This window comes from Pan paniscus, chromosome 13 (assembly GCF_029289425.2).
Source record: "Pan paniscus chromosome 13, NHGRI_mPanPan1-v2.0_pri, whole genome shotgun sequence".
NCBI lineage: Eukaryota > Metazoa > Chordata > Mammalia > Primates > Hominidae > Pan > Pan paniscus.
In genome coordinates, this window is record NC_073262.2 from 67268519 (window position 1) to 67287568 (window position 19050).

The 19050-nt window shown below is 38.8% G+C and overlaps 1 protein-coding gene across 1 annotated transcript in view; it reads right to left on the bottom strand.

Moving 5' to 3' along the window:
- GRB14 (growth factor receptor bound protein 14) overlaps positions 1–18748 on the bottom strand; it is a 128610-nt gene extending 109862 nt beyond the window's left edge. Inside the window, exons 1-2 of the mRNA XM_034954400.4 lie at positions 18365–18748; positions 16935–17067 (exon numbers count right to left, since the gene is read on the bottom strand). Of these exons, the coding sequence (XP_034810291.1) occupies positions 16935–17067; positions 18365–18555 (324 nt within the window). The 5' untranslated portion in view covers positions 18556–18748. The remainder of the gene's footprint in view (positions 1–16934; positions 17068–18364) is intronic.
- Positions 18749–19050: the final 302 nt, after the last annotated feature.

Sequence of the window (19050 nt, forward strand, 5' to 3'; positions counted from 1 at the left end):
TATTGCCCCCAGAGATTCCTGGATTGTGAAACACTAATAATGCAATGTAATTGACCTGGTAGATTATCCCTAAGCAGGGCACCTAACATATATCTGTTATGGGAAGAGAAGACTCTTGCAGCTGAGTCTTCAAAGATATGTTATTTGAAGCTAGCTATTTAAAGATTAAGGAAAAGAGATATGCAGGAAGATTGAACATCTATCTCATATAAAGACCAAAGTCAGGTAAGAAAAAGAAAGACATTGTACAAAACTAAAAAAAATTAAGTGTGGTCAAAGCACAGAGTATGAGATGGAAAGGATTAGAGGCATGATTAGAGAGGTGGTCCAGCTGTATAGTACCTCAGGGTCCCATTTAAATCAGTATCTGAAGAGTGAGGGGTATTCATGGAATGGTTTTAGGAGTAAGATAATTTGATTAGCCATTTAGCATTATTGCTTCCACCTATGAAAAGGGGAACTTAATACATGATGAAAAAATGTTAAAAAGCTTTGGGAAAAGAAAAGATGATTAATAAGTGGTGCTAGTATGAATGGATGGTCATTGGATAAAAAATCAAATTCCTATCCTAAAAAAATAAATTGTGCTATGTCAAAAACCCAAGTGTGTAAAGTAAAACATAAAAATGACTACATGAGGCCGGGTGTGGTGGCTCACACCAGTAATCCTAGTACTTTAGGAGGCTGAGGCAGGAGGATCACCTAAGGTCAGGAGTTCGAGACCAGCCTGGCCAACATAGTGAAACCCCGTCTCTGCTAAAAATACAAAAATTAGCTGGGTGTGGTGGTGGGCACCTGTAATCCCAGCTAGTCTGGAGTCTGAGGCAGGAGAATCACTTGAACCTGGAGGCAGAGGTTGCAGTGAGCCAAGGTCGAGCCACTGCACTCTAACCTGGGTGACAGAGTGAGACACCACCTCAAAAAAAAAAAAAAAAAATTAACTCGATGAAAAAATATTCAGGACAGAGAGGGAAAAATTCTTAAATAAGACACACAAAAGTACAAAACTAGATTTAACTAAATTAAAACAAAAATATTCTGTATCATAAGAAACACTATAAACAAAGTTAAAGCAAGTCACAATTACTGAGAAAAGATAATTGCAATGTTTACAATTGCAAAAAGATAGCTATCAATACCATATAAAGGATTCTTACAAGTCATTTTAAAAAATGCAAACAATGCAACAGAATAATACAGGTAATTCACAAAGAAGAAGTAAGAATGGACAGAAGCAAATAAAAAGATGCTCAACCTTACAAATAATCAAGGTAATGCAAATGAACACAGTAATTAAATCTCATTACACTCACCACATTGGCAAAAACTTTAAATTCTGAAAATACCAGCTGTTGACGAGAAAGTGTGGAAATGGAGACGCATATAGTGCTGGTGGGCACAACCACTTTGGAGAGCAATTTGGCAATACCTAGTAGAACTGAACATGCACCTGTCTACAGCCAAGCAATTCTACTTCTAAATACATACAATAGAGAAACCCTTGCACACAGGCACAAGAATGTATATTATAGTGTGGTCTTTAATGATGGAAATTGAGAAATTCTCAGTTTTCTTCAATGGGTAAACAAAAAATTGTGGTACATGCATACAATGAAATAAAATAAAAATAAGTGATTTATATTTATTCATATGGATTAATCAAAAATGTCAAATGAAAACAAGTTGCAGAGATAGACATACAATATATTTTTAAATAAATCATTAGGACACATTATAGTATTATATGTGTAAAGGCATAAAAACATGGAAAGAAAGGATACTCACCAACCTCAGAACAGTGTTTCCCTCACAGCAGGAAAAAGGGGAAATAAAATGGGATTGAGAACAAAGACACAAAGCGGAAGCAATCATGTATGAACAATCTCTTCTTTCTTAAAAAAAAAAAAAAAGTTAGTTCTCTAACTGTTTGGAATTACTTCACGGTGAGAATCCTAGTATTACATTCAACAACATGGATAAACTTCCAAAACAGGCTGAGTGAAAGAAACCAGATGCAAAAGGTCACATACTATATGATTCCATTTTAATGAAATATCCATAATAGGTAAATCCATACAAACAGAATGCAGATTTGTGGTTGCGAGGGGCCGAGACGGAGAAGAGAATGGAGAATGTCTATTCAATGGGTATAGAATTTTCTTTGGGGGCAATGAAAATGTTTTGAAACTAGACAAAAGAGATGGTGGTACAACACTGTGGATGCACTTATGTCAGTAAATTGTAAATGCCAGTAAATTGTAGATTTGGGAATGGCTAATTTTATGCTTAATGAATTTTATCTCCTTAATAAAAACATGTAAGCATACAACACCTCTAGGAGTAGAAAACTACTAAAAATAGAGTATCAGTGAGGAGAGTCTCAAAGTAATTATGTAAGAGATGATTTGACCTGAGCTGTTGCAATAGCAGAGAAGTTTTGAAAAGTGGATAAATCCAAGAGTTGTTCTTCCCAAAGGACTTGGTACCCAACTGGATGAGGAGAGAGAAATAAAGAGGAGCCAAAGAAGAGCTAAGATATCTTATTTTCTAGTACAGGAAGAGTATATTCTATTTCCAGGGAAGGAAAACATGAGAGAAGAAGCAAGTTTAAGAGGAAGAGTATTCACTTGTTTTGGAATCTGCTGAGTTTGAGATGTCTATGGACCGTATAAATGAAGATATCCAACAGGCAGCCCAGTATACAGATCTAGCCTAGACTTACATGCACACTGCAATTGAGGCCGTGGAAGTAGATGAGATCATCCTGGCAGTAAAATGAAAACAAGAAGTTCTAGGACAAAACCCTAAGGAATACCAACGCTCAAATCCTACAACAGAACCTTTAAGAGGCAGAAGTCAAGAAAGTATTTCAAGAAGGAAAAAGTAGTCAAAATGTCTAAAACTGCTCAGACATCAACATAAAGACTCAAAAGTAGGTCTTCGGGAATAAGGTGGTCTTCAGAGACTTTAGTTGAGAGCTATTTCCTGCCAAGCTGCAGAAAAGTAAAGTAGGAAAATAGTTCAAATGTTTAAAACCCAATATCTTTACTGGTAGTGATATAGATACCAATAAAATCAGAGAAGCTCTAGAAAGGACTATGGCTAAAGAAGAAAGAGATAACCAACCCTCATGAGAGTTACAAGGAGCCACTTCCCACAGAAATGAAAACTACACTAGCACTTCTCAAATGTTTCCACCAGAGATACCCAACATGCAAAAGAAAGTAATTGTACAGCCTTTGCCATCTCAGGGTAAGAATATCTGAGGCGTATAATTTGTTCTTAAAAATTCATGCACATTATGTATTCTACTCATAAATACAGGAGTGTTTATTTTAATATAAGAATGTTTTTCCCATATTTTCAATTAAAGTTAATGTTCCAAAAAGGTGTTCCATGTTTATCATGCAACTTCCCATATGGCCCTCCCACAATCCCCACACATCCCATATGCATATATGCATCTTATACTCCCACTTTGAGAAATATGGAGGAGGTCCATCATTCCACAAGAGTGATTGCCCCTAGAAATCCCTTTTAGAAATCATTTGCCACGACACAATACCCATAAGCCCCTACATGACGTGTAATCATTTCTTCTTTCCATTTTTCTTAAAATTACATCCTTCAACTTTAAAAGTATGTTTCAGATATCATGGAACTTGGCGGCTAAATCTGTATTGAAGAGACTTTCATTACGACTCCTCTTTGTCTTTCTCGACTAAAGAGTCAATTAATTTATAAAGTACTTTATACATGGAGGTTGACCCAATACCTTTAAATATTTAGTCATTTTTCTCTGAACCTCTTCTACATCTTTCCCAAGGTGCAGGCATGGTTTTGTAAAGGGCCCCTTAGGCTTCTGGGACAAAGGCAGGTTTTGCCTAAATGAGGTCATTAAAACAAAACATCAAGTTCCCAGTGCCCTAAGATTCCAAGCCAATGACCTACAGAGTGTTCCAGCTGATCTTAATTTCCTTGGCACAGCACAGTAAGAGTACTGTAATATAATGCAAAATAGCTCTAAAGAGAAACTAGATACTGGCTAGAGTCTTGCCAATACACAGTTAAATAATACCAAAGTAGCCCTTTCATCTGAATACTGTGTTTCACACGCATATGTCACCCTTCCCAGGAATGAAAGTAATCTTCCACTGTGAATGTGGGTTGATTGAAAAGCTTTTACTGGACTCAGCCCTATAAAGTATGCATGCTTTTTAACTGGCATACATGGGCTGCTAAGACTGAAAATGCTTACAAGGGAACCAAAGAGACAAAGAACAGAACCCATTCTGACCAAGGGTAATCCAAATTTAGAATGTGCTTATAGTGGTAAATCAATACTCAAACATTTATCCTGACCAGGCTCTTTTTTAACATCAAACAATATCAGACTCTTCCTGGAAAATAAACTAAATTTCACTTTTCAAAGTTTCTTTACACATTCGATATCATTTATATTAAAATATCAGTACGTTTCCAAATATTCTCTCCCTTAATAACAATGACTTCCCAGCTCTTTATCCATTCATTTCTCCATTTATTTATTCTTTCATTCAGCAAAAATTTACTGAGGGCCTGTGAAGTGCCAGGCATAATTCTACATGCTAGAGATTGAATAAATAAAGCTTACTCAATTAACAAATAGTTCCTGTCTTCACAGAGCTTATGTTCTACTGGGAAAAGGCAGTAGATGAATGCATATATATGTGAACATAACACATGTCAGATAATAATAAATGCTAGTTAGAAAAATTAATCTGAGCAAGGGAGAAGAGGAAGCACACAGGTGGTGGAGGGCAATGTTAATCTTTGAACTCCATCAGAGCTAAAATAATCTTTAATAATCTGTTAACCAGCAAATCAGTTAAGGACCTCATATAATACAACTGAAAACGACAAATTAGAAACCATCTGACTTGATAAAGATTTGTCACCCAGATTCATTCATTTTATCAATTTCTGGATAGTTTCAACAAAGCTTTACCATCAACAAAGCTTTACCATTAGCCATTAATGATTTTTTACCCTTCAACTTAAATGTACTTTGTTCAAATTAATACACTCGGAAAATGTGTTAATTTTATCATACCTTGGCCAAACCAAAAGTACGAGGCTTCTGCATGATTGCTTTCCAATTTTTTTTCCTAAGATGCTTTTGTCTTATAATGTGTCTTATATATATGTTCATCAAAAGTTTAAGGCTTCAGATTTAGTTTCTAAAGAAAAATGTCAGCCATATAATTGGAAAGTTAATCCTCACTCTCAAAGCAATTGGCCAAATCAGACTTATATTTTATCAAATAAAGCCCAACTTTACTTTTCAATTCAAATTAGTTACATTTTGGCCAGGCACAGTGGCTCACACCTGTAATCCCAGTACTTTGGGAGGCCGAGGCGGGCAGATCAACTGAGGTCAGGAGTTCAAGACCAGCCTGGCCAACATGATGAAACACCATCTCTACTAAAAATGCAAAAATTAGCCAGGTGTGGCGGCGAGTGCCCATAATCCCAGCTACTCAGGAGGCTGAGGCAGGAGAATCGCTTGAACCCAGGAGGTGGAGATTGTAGTGAGCTGAGATCACCCACTGCACTCCAGCCTGGGCAAAAGAGCGAGACTCCCTCTCAAATAAAAGCAAACAAAGTTAAATTTTGAGAAAAAAAAATTTAAAACACTGAAAAATAAATTATGAATTGTATCTTAGAAGAGAAATAGCTGAAAGCAGTCAAAATTAAAGTAATACATTGATGGTGTCTATCTCATATCAACTAGGAACAAAGCAAAGTAATCCCTTATATATCCCAGTAGCCAATGCCTCGTTCATGCCTTGGACAAATGGAAAAAAAAAAAAGAAAAAAAGTTAAATTAATACAGGACTAAGAGTTCTGGGGAGTATGGTGAAGTGCTAGGAAGTACATAGAATTCCTTTGGCAATTGTGTTACTGTACATTTTCACCATTGGGTTTCAGCTTTTGGATATAACTAAATAAAAATCAAGTATAAAATTAGAAATAGTTCTATTAAATGTAGTAGTCACCATGACAAAAATTTCTTATGTTTTTCAGGAATGCAAATGGTACATGCACATTAAAAAATAAATAGTCCAGTAGCTGGCATATCATTTTTTAGGTATTAGAAAATATTAAAATATTTTATGATAAAATAGGATGGGAATTGACTGGAATTGGAATAAAGAGTTTATCGTATGATTTGCCAAAATAGATTTAAGTACAATATTGAATAACACACACAAAATTTGAAAGAAATCATGTATATGTTTTATTCTTGAGTTTTAACCAATTTATCTTGAAAACTTTGGTAGTCCCCAAAATGATTTCTATTAACATTTTAAAAGATCAGTTACTAACTATGGCAGATACTGTGGCACAACATCCAAACCCACCTCCTTCAAGACTGAAGCATTCATTCTCCCAGCTGTTAGAGTATCAGCCACTAAGACTTGTGGCTAAGGCCTCCTTGACTGCCATTGCACTATGCTAAAGAAAGCTGCCATGCCCAAGTTCTGACATTTCCTAGACAGCCCAGCACCTGTGCCCTAATTCTGAACAATTCTGTAGGGCCAATCCAGCTCCAGAGCTCTCCTACGGGATCAACTGGACCTTTGCTGTGGCTGTGCTGCAGCCCAACTTCTCCCTGTGTCCATTCCTACAAGTATTGTTTCCACGGGCTCTCCCCAGCAAACTTCCTGAAGGCAAACCTGTGCTCCAAGTCTACTTCCCAGGTAACTTCACCAGCAGCACTAACCTATATCATAGCAGGTGTTTGTATGTGCATTTTCTTTCAGCTTTTATAGGATTTCTTTGCATTTATAAATACATATTTATTACATAAATTACATAAATTCAGTGCTTTTATAGGATTTCTTTCAGCATCCTACACATATGTATCGAGAATAGCAGATAATACATTTAAATATATGACAAAAGGCCATTTCAGCAATCAATATTTCTCACTGATGCACTCCTTGCTTTGCTCTTAAGAAGTTATCCCTCAAGGGTTATTATATATTCTTTGACAACAGTCAGGACATGGAAGAACTGAAGTCAAAAACTGAAAAATGAAAATTGTGATTACTTCATCACACCATCATCTATCTGAATTCAAAATATTTCAACACTGGTCAAAATCCTCATTTCCACCATGATTCACCCTTAACAGAAAGAGGCTTAAGACATTAAAAAGGAACTCCTTCTTATTTGTGATGCTTTGATTAATCACTAAAGGAAGCTTTCCCTGTGTGTGATGCCCTGGATGTTTACACGCCCCAGGGTAATGCACCAAGAGGAGCTTACTGGGAGCACAGGTGGGTTCTCAGGAAGTGAAAACTGATTCTCTTAAATCTATGTTTGACAACCCTTGGAAAGTCTTCATGTATTTTCAAAGGGTATATGTCTCCCCACTTCCATCTGATGAACACTGACCTAAATAATTCACCACTGACATTAATTCTTAATAATTAAAACATTTGCTAGCATATACCTCTTGCCATGAGAGACTCATACTATAAACCTAAGTAATATTTCCACTTAATCTTTTCTAAAGCTGTGGATCTTATGAACACACAGTAAACTTAAAGACAGTATAGCAGTTCACTGGGCACTCACTTATAATTATACTATATAAAAAATAATGTATAAAATCAGAAATATCTTGATTACACAGATCAAATTTTCATATGTGTTAAATGAAAACAAAAGATACGTACTTTTAAAATCCACTTAGTCCAGGATCTAGATTCAATTTTATTTTTGCATTACAAAGAAATAATTGTCAAGAAAAAATTTTAAAAAATAAAAATATAATTTATTTTGGTAAATAGAATCTGTTAATCAAATTTAATTTTATTCTAATTTAATGAAGATGACTGAAAATGATTAGAATAAACATGTCAAAATATAATTTGTTAAATTAGTTTTAACTATGTATCTTCAATAATCCATTTACTCATTCATTCTTTCCATGAAATAACCCAAGAACAATAAAGCCAAGATAATTCACATAGAGGGAAAAAGAATAAAACAACTAGACCAAATAGATAAATGAGACAATTCGGATTATGGTAAGTGCAGCCAAGGAAACAAACTGAGAAATGTGATGGGAAAAAAAAATTAAAAAAAAAAAAAAAAAAAACAGGCTACATTTAGGCTGGTCAAAAAAAAAAATCTCCTGGATGAGATGACCTTATACTGAAATCTAGAGAATAAAGAGGAATCAGGTATGTCAGGAGCCAGGGAAATAGGTTCCAGACTCAGAAAACAGCTACGATAAAGCCTTGGAGATAGAAAAAAAAGTTTGCTAAGTTCACAAATAGATAGGACTGTGGCTGGAGTCTAATGAACAAAGGGTAGAATGTACATGAGGTTTAAGAGGTAGCCAGGGACAAAGCCATGGAGAGTCCTGTCAAAGGAAGAAACGTGGATTTCATTCTAAGGTATTAAAATTTTTTAAACCAGGAAATTACATGCTGTGATTTACCTTTCTGAAAGTTCCCTATAACAAGTGTATGTAGAATGAACCAAGATAAGCTAACACAGAAGAAAGGAGGCCATTTATGGGGCTCCTGTAGGTGAGAAGACAATGGCTAAATTAGGATGGTGGCAGCAGAGATGGGGAGATGTATATAGATTCAAGCCTACTTTGATGAAAGATGTAGCAGTACTTAACAAGAACAGAAAGTGGACTCCTTGAATTTTGGCTTAAGTAATCAAATAAATGATTTGAGGGTGGAGAAAGATAAATTTAGAGAATTCAGAGGTTACGACCACCCCATACCTATTAAACCAAGTAGAGCCAAATATGTATTGGACCTATGCCGGCCTCAAGTGGTCACATCTTATCTCGTATCCTTATTTCTAAGTTTAGATGCTTGGTCCTGTACTTTAACTTCACCACTTGAGCTGGCTCCTACTAGATGTGATTCCTTTTCTGATTCTTCTTCTAATATTTGAACTATGACTTTGCTGCAGTTTCTAGTTTAACCAGACCCTTCTGCCCCAATTATTTCCATGAATGTGACTCCTGTGCTCTTTGTCCTATGACACCCCAAACATACTCTTTATCACAAAAAAGTGTGGTCACTATATGGGAATACCTGAACAGAGGCTGAGAGGGAGCTTCTAGCGCTAGTGGAACAAAAGAAACCCTGCTTTCCACGACTCGTATATCTGCTGCACAGGAGCCATTACTGCTTCTGGAGCCATCAGAATCACTTGCTCTAGGAATACAATAAAATTGTAGAGCTCTCAGGTACAGAAAGGGTGAGCAATGGGCTGATATAACACCCCTCATCTGTAGTAGGACTGTATTAAAAACTAGGTTTGCTGATTCCTGTTCCAATATCTTTCAGTCACATCATATTGACACATCTTTCCACAGAAGCAATTTTAAAAACGGTACACGCAATGTTGTAAGAGTACTATACTTTGGAGCCATTATGGATTTTAAGGCTTTGGCCTGACAACCTAACCACTGCATGTAACAATACGTCTATGGAAAAATGTATGTGAATAAATGGCCAATTTATTAAAGATCTTCTGGAATACAAGCATTTGTAAGCTGGTTAAGAATATTAAACCTCCTATTTGTGTTTATTTTTTCTGTGGCTTTGAAAAAATGTTAAACGAGTGGGCCAAAGAAAAGGACAAGAAGTAAAGGATGGTCTCCCTATATCAGTCCTGCCATTTCTCTTCTAAATTAATCCTGAACCCTTTCTTTCTACTCCCTTGCCTTGGCAAAGACTTGTGGCCATTCCCTGGGGTCTCCCTTGAGCTGACCTTTATCTGTAATGTCAAAAGGACAATTCTCAGGTCTGCTTACCACCATTGAAATACACATAAGCATATACTTATACAATAGAGTTTATTACTATTTGACATAAGCTGACGTTTTTTCAAAGCAATATCCATAAGACTGCAGAAATCTTTTTTATATTAATTAAAATCCACACTTATATTGAACCATGATGACTCCAATTTTCTTTCTCTTGACAGAACATATTATATGCCCCAGGGAAAAACAAACCAGAAGCTGAGATTTCAATAACGTTAAAAAGAAAACCCATATTGTAGATAAAGCTTGGACTGCAAATGTACCCTGCAAATTAACCAAAAATTAAAGGCAACCTTCAAACTAGAAATAAAACCTTGACAAATAGAAGATCTGCTAGGGGATTTAAGTTTTAAAATAGGAAAAGAAAGCTAACTTCTCCTACAATGAAGGTAACTAGCATAAGGTGGGAAGGAACCTGAGTTGGTAATTCCTGTCATCAGGGGTTAAGGGACCTCAGTAAGACGTAAGCTCAGGACAATGGACAAGGAAGCTGAGCATCCCTGAAGGGTGACATCAACTGAAACAACTGCCCAATAAGTATGCTTCACGTACATTAAGTGAATTGAGACAAAGGAGCTGAACACTCTGAACTGGGTACGTTAAGTCAAATAAACCAATTGGTGGATCATCATATATCATATAAATATGATTAGAATTCGTTTTTGTGTCCTGTTTGAGATCTTTTTTTTCCCCTAGGACACTAGCTGCCCCTAGGACATAGTGCCTCCATATGCCATACCTACTAAACCTGTACCTCTTTCTCACATGTTACCACACCCTTGCAGACTGAACAGTGGTCCAGGGCCCACTGTCCCCTTGGCCACATCTGATTGAATAGGAGCTGGACACACTGGACTAACATACCTCTCCAGATACAGTTCCCAGTCAGTTACCAAGTACTGAACCACTAATAGGTGGAAAACTTGGGAGCAGCCACTTGAGGCCGCTGGCACTGACATGAAATCAGGGCAAGCAACACTGCAAAGAAATCTCAAAAATGATGTGAATTTGCAAGGAGAGGCAGAGACTATGTGGTATGTTTGTGGGAGAACAAAAGAGAGAGAATAGAGAAAGTGGTTGACTTGATTTTTGCTGACTTTCTTGTTCCCAATTTCAGCCTCTCATGAGACCAGTGACCTTTTGGCCTTCAGGTACTACAACACAGCCTTTCAGGCTGGTTCATTTGAGGCTCTGTTTTGTCTGAACAATCAATACCTGGCTAAAATACCAACTAAAGGCCATTTGTAACATACTCACCTTTGTCAACAAAACAGAACTGTCCTCAGTTTTGAAAGGTCCAATTGCCCCAGTTTGAAAATGGTAGAGATTAAGAGTAGCACTGATTTGTATACATATCAAAGAGAAAAAAATATAAAAAATCAAATTCCTATAACCTCCCCCAGAACATTCCTATTCAGTGGGTTTTGCAAGAGGTCCAAGTATCCATATTTTTAATAAGCAACCCTGCTGATTCTGAGGAAGGTGATTTAATGACCACACTTTGAGAAGTGCAGCTGTAAAGCCTGCTTCAACACTGCTACAAAGATCTGCACACTTTCAAATTCTCCCAAAAAATTATATTCATCAAGTGACAGCACTCAAAAGTAGCAAATTGCCGTTGGAAAGATAGATTTGTTTGAAACCCTAATAGGAGAGAGTATTGTTTCTATCATTCTTTCTGCATATAAGTTTTGTTTCCAATTAAATGGGATTTTGTAAAATAGCTCAGAGGGCCTAAATACAATTTATGATGTTGTTTCCATCTAAAAATGAATTTAAACTTCCAAAGAGCTAATTTTCAGACATTTGAAAGCTAAGCAGTTTGTAATTTGAGAATTTCATGAGCCATTCCAACTGAGAAAATTCAATTATGAATGGTTTTAGACGATACCAAGGAATTGCTGTTATTTCTGTTAGGGAATAATGGCATTTGGGATATAAAAGAAAATTCATTTTTCAGAGATGAATACAAAACTACGTAGAGATGCAATGATGGGGTGTCCAGGTTATACTTCAAAATACTTTAGCAAAGAAAATAAAATTTTTAAAAAAGAAATAGATGGAGTAAATGAGGCAAAATCTTGATAATTGCTGAGTCTGGAAAAACTACAATATGTACATGGGTTTCTCTTCTTTTACTTCTATGTATACTAGAAAAATAAGTACATGAAATTTCAGTTAATGTAGCAGCCACACAAGATTCCTATAGGACCACACATACAAGTTCAGCATGTCCAAAGTGGGGTAATTACTGGCATCACAAAGGAATGATATAAGAGGCCCTTTAATTTGGGGACAGAGATCTGCTTATCCTTTGAAAGTCCGTGACATGGTAGAGAAAAAAGAAATAAAAGGCCGAGCATATGGAAAACTAATTTTTTAATTATTTGAGATAAATTTTTATTTTTCTGAGACATAAAAAAAAGGCTTAATTTAATAAAGAATACACTAGAAACACTGTGGTAAGGGACAGGACACATTGAGACATGATACTCTTTTTGATCTCCCTTTATTTAAACTGTGGAAGCATGGGCAAATCCCTTCCGGTTTTTGCATACTCTTTTTGTAATCTTAAAATGCAGGTGACATACTCATTTTCTTGTGTTCCCATGAAATAATATCCTGTGGACCGTAAACTACACACAAAAGCTGGTTATTAATAATACTAATAAATCTTATTTGATAATAAAATCAAATATTGGATAGATTTCTCAGACCAATTTTAGGGAGAAGATGGAGAAGAAAGCTAGAAGAAAAAACATAGTTACATTTCGGGAAGAAATAAAAAGAGGAATTCCAGGTCCTTAGATGAATATTAACAAATGGCGTTTGTCTCCCCTGTTCTTCTTGTGTTATGAGGAGAGTTGTAACTAACAACACTGGTATACATGTATTATTATACTACTCTTATTTACAGTCCTTGCTTTCTTTAGAAATTGTACCTTCCTAAAAAGGGACTGTCAAAGCCTCAAGAAATCCAGATTTCAGGTGCTGGCTGTGCCACATAGCATTCCTTAAACTCAATTTACATATCACTAAAGAAGAACATTGGAATAGAAGATCTGAAAAATCCCATCCAACTCAAACATTTCATGACACTGGTTTTCATAGCATTTTTTAAATCTCTAAAGCCTTCAGAGGCTTTATTCTTACTTAGTTGTACAACATAGTCCTGGGAAGCAATTAACCAGAGCTACTACACAGGCTATGTCCAAGCACAAAAATTACCTAGGGGTCAACAAAAAAGACAAGAACTGATTCTGCTGCAAGAGCTAAATAAAGATTTCTAACTCTTTGCTTTTCTTCAAACAATAGGTTTTTAGGGTTCATTACTAACAGATGATTTCCTTATAAATTTAAATCAGAAATTAGAAAAAAGAGATTAAGTTCATAATGGAAGTCACTTTTAATATAAGTAACTTTTCTGGACCATGTATGTAAGGGAAGGTATACTTTAAATTTGCTTTATTAGTAAACACAAAGAAAGATGTCTAGGAAATCTGGCCATCATAAAAAGAGGGAAAGGGAATAAAGAATATGAATTCTCGCGGGGCGCAGGGGCTCATGCCTGTAATCCCAGCACTTTGGGAGGCCGAGGCGGGCGGATCATGAGGTCAGGAGATGGAGATCATCCTGGCTAACATGGTGAAACCCTGTCTCTACTAAAAATACAAAAAAATTAGCTGGGTGTGGTGGCAGGCGCCTGTAGTCCCAGCTACTCCGGAGGCTGAGGCAGGAGAATGGCGTGAACCCAGGAGGCAGAGCTTGCAGTAAGCCGAGATTGTGCCACTGCACTCCAGCCTGGGCGACAGAGCGAGACTCCGTCTCAAAAAAAAAAAAAAAAGAATATGGATTCTCTCTCATTCTAGCTTTCATTTAAAAATAATGGTACTGAAAGCCTACAGCATTGTACACTTTGGGACATTTTATTTGCAAAAAGTGATAAAACATATCCCATTTGTGGCTTCAATGCACTTTACCACTCATGCATTATGTAGGCATCTCAAATAGTAAACAAAACTTATGACTTGTAAGATGGTTTTTGACTGTGATTTTGAAAGGCCAGATGAAATTTAACATTTTTAGTCTGGATTCTCTCAACTTTTCTGGTCATTGATTTGTAAATAACAAGTACAATTATTTTCTTCACTTTTTCTGTGGAGAGAAAAGAATCACTAAAACGACTGGAATGGTTAAACAGGACAAATGAGAGAGAATATAAAGTAAAGAGACATCTTCTCCTATAATATTTCAACCATAAATAATACTCAGTAGAACATATCGCATAGTCACTTACATCATCTCAACTGAAGGTTACAGATAAACTGGGCCAAAAACAGCATCTTGTAAAAGGGTAATATGTGTTGCAAAGCTACTGAGTTGGGGGACTCACTTACATAGAGTCATCTATTCTCAAAACCTTCCTCATTTCAAAGAACTGAGTGTGTATAAAGAAACTAAAGCAAAAGGATCAGTTCTAAATGCAAAGTCTAGGTGGGGGAAAAAGGAAACATAAAAGAAAGTAAAAAGCAGCCTCCCTCCTCCTCAACTTTGGGGTACCCTTGTCTTCATAGAGATCTCAACCATTGGGCCAAGGAAGAGATCAGCAAGAAGGGCCCTTCAAAGGTAGGGACAGCCCTCTGGGATTGATCTTTAAAAATCAGGCGGGGACTCTCTGCTCAGGGAACAGTACAGCTGTGTGTGTGGGTACAGTGTTCTTTGAGAAGGTCATTGTGGACACAGGATACAAGGCCAGAGCAGGAAACCTATTGGGGTCAATAAGAATATCACCTTTTCCCCATTTCCAGTTTGCTATTTTTTTTTTTTGCCCATTTTCCAATTTAAACCTGATCTGAGGAAATGTCATCAATCTCTAAGACGTCTTACTCTAGTCTGATGACTATCCACACTTAGGGCACATCCTCCCTTAACCCTGGCACTTTACCCATCCTTTCTCTTTTGTCCCCTATACTAACATAAGCATACCAACACCTCTTCTCACTTTCTATTCAAAACAAACCCTGCATCATCAACAAATCTCTCAGACACAGGCATTCTGCAAGTGTCCATTCATAGCATTAAAGTGAGTTAGCCCAGATCTCCTTCCCTTTACTTTCCTTCTGGTTCAGGCTCCACCCGCTACCACAACCCCAAATCAAAGCCCCATCTTTTAAATATATCTTGCATGGTGTTGTTGCTTAGCTAGGGGCCTTACTGCCTAGGATTTGTGAGAAACATAGCAGGCCCTTAGTAATTTGGGAACTACCTATTAAATTCTTCCAGATGACCATTATGTCATCATCAGACATTTCCTTTTCTTACTCTGGCTCAAGGACAATCCAGAATCTTTTTTTCTGGGGGGGGGGGGTAGTGTCAGCGGGGGACAGATTCTCGCTCTGTCGTTCAGAGTGGAGTGCAGTGGCACAATCTCAGCTCACTGCAGCCTCCGCCTCCTGGGTTCAAGCGATTCTTCTGCCTCCGCCTCCCGAGTAGCTGGGACTACAGGTGCAGGCCACCACACCCAGCTAATTTTTGTATTTTTAGTGGAGACGGAGTTTTACCATGTTGGACAGGATGGTCTCAATCTTCAGACTTCGTGATCTGCCCGCCTCAGCCTCCCAAAGTGCTGGGATTACTGGGATTACAGGCGTGAGCCACCGCGCCCGGCCTCTTTTTTTTTTTTTTCCACTACCATGGCACACAGTCAAATCTATTATCCTTACTTCCATTTTCTATCCAAACCAAAAAGTCAACTCTCAAAGAGCTTGGAAGTTTCACTAGGGCTGTTTTTTCCTTGGGATCTGACTTTAAACCTCATCCTGATAATAAAGGTCTCAAGAGAGTCTCCTCTTTGTCTCCCCAAACAAAGTTACAGTCCCACCCACTTAAGGGTTTATTTCCCCTTTCAAAGATGCCAATTCAGAACATAGTTCTGTTTCTAGAAAAATTTACTCCCATTTTCTCCAATCCTTACCCAAAAACCTGTGTACCAAGTGACTTCAAGCCCCTCCCCCCAAAAATATATACACAGGGCTTCCATCAAACATATTTCCTACTGTCTCTATCATTTCTGTATATGATCAATAATTCATCTGCTTCCTAAGGTATTTCCTCCATTCCTAAAAATATAAACACACATAGTTGAACCCATTAGAAGCAATAAAGGTGCAGAAATAAGAAAGAGAGCAATAGACGCGGAAAAATAGCCAACTGTCTTGTCCTCGCTGTTCATTATCCTTCTCCCATTTCAAGTACCTGGCTATTTCAATGTATTGTTTCCACCCTTGTAAGAATAAGGTGCATTTTGTCTAGTGAGGCTTCTCTTTGTTTTGCTGGGTCAAAACTGGGAGAAAGTATATGACAAGAGATGAATTATTCTATGATACACTATTTTTTTCCCCTCCAAATGTACAGCCATGATGTATTTTCTGTTAGTTGCTTGGTCCTTAAAATCTAATTTGCTTAAGTCAATCCCAAACTAGAAAAGGAGAAAATCATAAAGATATGGTCCTTAGTCTTCTAATTATCACTACGAGTCATCTATCTTCTGCAGCCAGAGCCTCCAAACTGAGGAATCCACTGAAATGAAGACATGTTGACCCTAAACTCTAAATACCTTTTGCCACAGCATCACTATATCACTTTCCTTTAGTAAATGAGGTTGGCTTGGGTTGAAAATGTGAAAAATTAAAGAAAGTATTAAAGGAATCAGTCAATCCCCTTCTCACCCCACTACTACTGCCCACCCCGTCCCAGCCTCTGCCCAATTCCTGGCTTAAAAATGATCATCTCTTCTACCTATCTGGTGAATGATTATTGTTCTCAACCACTGCACTTTATATATATTCTCTGTTTTAATCCATCCCAAGACCCTCGGAGGTAGGTTTTAACATTCCCATTATACGGCTTAGAAGAATAAGGCCCTAAATGGAAAATAATGCCAAAGGACCATGTCAGTCAACAGAGTTATTTAACAGAGCCCATGCTAATCCTTTGTTAATACTGTAAATTACGGAACACCTTAAAGACTGTATGGATTCAGAACTCCTAAGATTTTTGAATTTTAAAATTTAAAAATGCATACCTGTTTTTTCCTTGAATTTGCTTTGGGAAACAGGTCTGCTGACAACACAGATGTAAATGGAGAACAGCATAGCTCAGGAAAAGGGTTTGGAATAGATGGCATTTCCGGAACATCAAGATCTTTCTTTTTTCTCCTACAGTAAGAGAACATAGGATGTAATTTACATAAAACAGAATGTAAAATATAATTGCTGTCAGGAATAAAAAGTGTGCTAAGGCGAACATGTACCACTCTGTGACAAGGCTCATATTATATAAAGTATATAGAAAAGGTCTGTGATGTACTTTCTATGGGTCAAAATACAGTATGTTAATTAGATACAAACAAATGTCCTATAGTTCCTCTCTTTCTGTCTCTCTCTCTCTCTCTCTCCTCCTACCACCCCCCCCCCCCCCCACCACCGCCTTCTCTCTCTCTTGCCTTTAAATCACCAGGCATAGAAACTCCATCACTTTTGATAATTTTCCTGAAACAGAAATATAGACTATACAATTACTAATCCAAACATCATCTGAGAAGTCATACATTGTTATGCATCCATGATATTGACAGTCTCTAAGTTGCATTTAGTGCATTCATCCTTATGATATTTTACTAATCACTTTTGGAAGTTATGATTTATTAATTATAGCTGTGGTTCATCTCACTTCAAATTTCATTCACAATGTTGCCCACACACAGTCTGTTGATTTTTCAAGTGCTTATAGATATTAAACAGCAAGGCAGTGTTTTGAGGCGGTAAGTTAATAGAACTTGCTAGTATAAATGTACTATAGTCCACTGGAGAGTAATTTTAACTTCACTGAAGTTGGAGCGCTTTGAAAATCAGGAAAAAAAAAGTAACATTTAAATGTATGAATATAAAGGACTATAGATTTTTGTATTGCTGTAACCCTTTTTCTTTCCGAAAGTATGTGCAACTCTAAAGGCACTTAGTGCTGAATGCTATGGAGATTGGGAAACCCTTTAAAGCCTCTATTCTTTCCTGCCGAACAGCAAGACTGCTCGAATGTCAATCCATGCTTTGCTTCTACAGGGTCGCTGTAAGACTCTATGTGGGAGGTGAATACATTTATGCTACGATTTTTTTAAAACATATAAAATAAAATAGAGTTTACTTTGTGAAAATGCATGGCCACGAAGGAACAGAAGGTGATCAACCTGCAGCCTGACCTCCTAGTTTCACCACCGATGGGCAGAGGCGAGAGAGATGAGAGCTCTCAATGAAACGGTGATGCTATTTATAAGGCGCTGTGAGATCGCAATGTCCTGCTGATCCGGTAGGAGCCAGCTCAAAGGGGATTGTCTTCAGAGACTTTTACAAACTTGGCCCAGCTCTGGGCACATGGCTCACCCCCTAGGACCGCCTCCTCACCCCCTCGCCGGCTGCCCAGCCAGGACACTCCCCCGCGCCCTCCAGGGTTGCCTACCTGTCTGCAGCACAGCCGCGGGTCCCGTCCGGAAGGGGCAGGAGCGCTCGCGCGTGCAGCCAGGGGGCCGGCGCCAGGTCGTGGGCGTCGCCCCTCCCCTGGGCAGCGCCACACACCTGGGCGGCCAGCGGCGAATCCCGGGCAGCCGCCCTGCTCGCGGCGCTCTGCCCATCTTGCAGGGAAGTGGTCATTGTCGCCGGCCGGGGGGCTCGGGCGTCATGGGAGACTCGGCGCGTGGGGAGAAGGGGTTTGCGCGGCGGGAGGCGAGGTGCCGGCTAGGCAGCCCGAGCGCTCTGCAGGTGTGGTGGCCTCGCCGCCTGCGCTCGGGGCCCCGGCGGCTGAGACGCGCGGCCGAGCTATCTGCGAGGCGGCGGGGGAGGGGAGGGGGCGGAGGAGGAGGGTGGGGAGAGGGGAGGAGCGGCCGGTGGGTGGGGGCCGCGGGCGGCGAGGCAAGGCGCGGAGGGGGCGGGGAGGGCGCGAGAGCGGCTGGCCGGCCCCGCGCGTGGCCCGGGGCGCTCGGGGCCACTGGCATTGCTCCCGCGCCGTCCCATCCGGGACGCGAGGCCGGGACCGCCGCCTCCTCAGGTGGGCACCGGGGCGCGAGGCTGAGCCCAGGGTCTGGGCGGCCCCGGCGCCGCTGGAGGCGGGGACCCAGCCGAGCGGGCGCTCCCGCTGGGCTTGCCGGG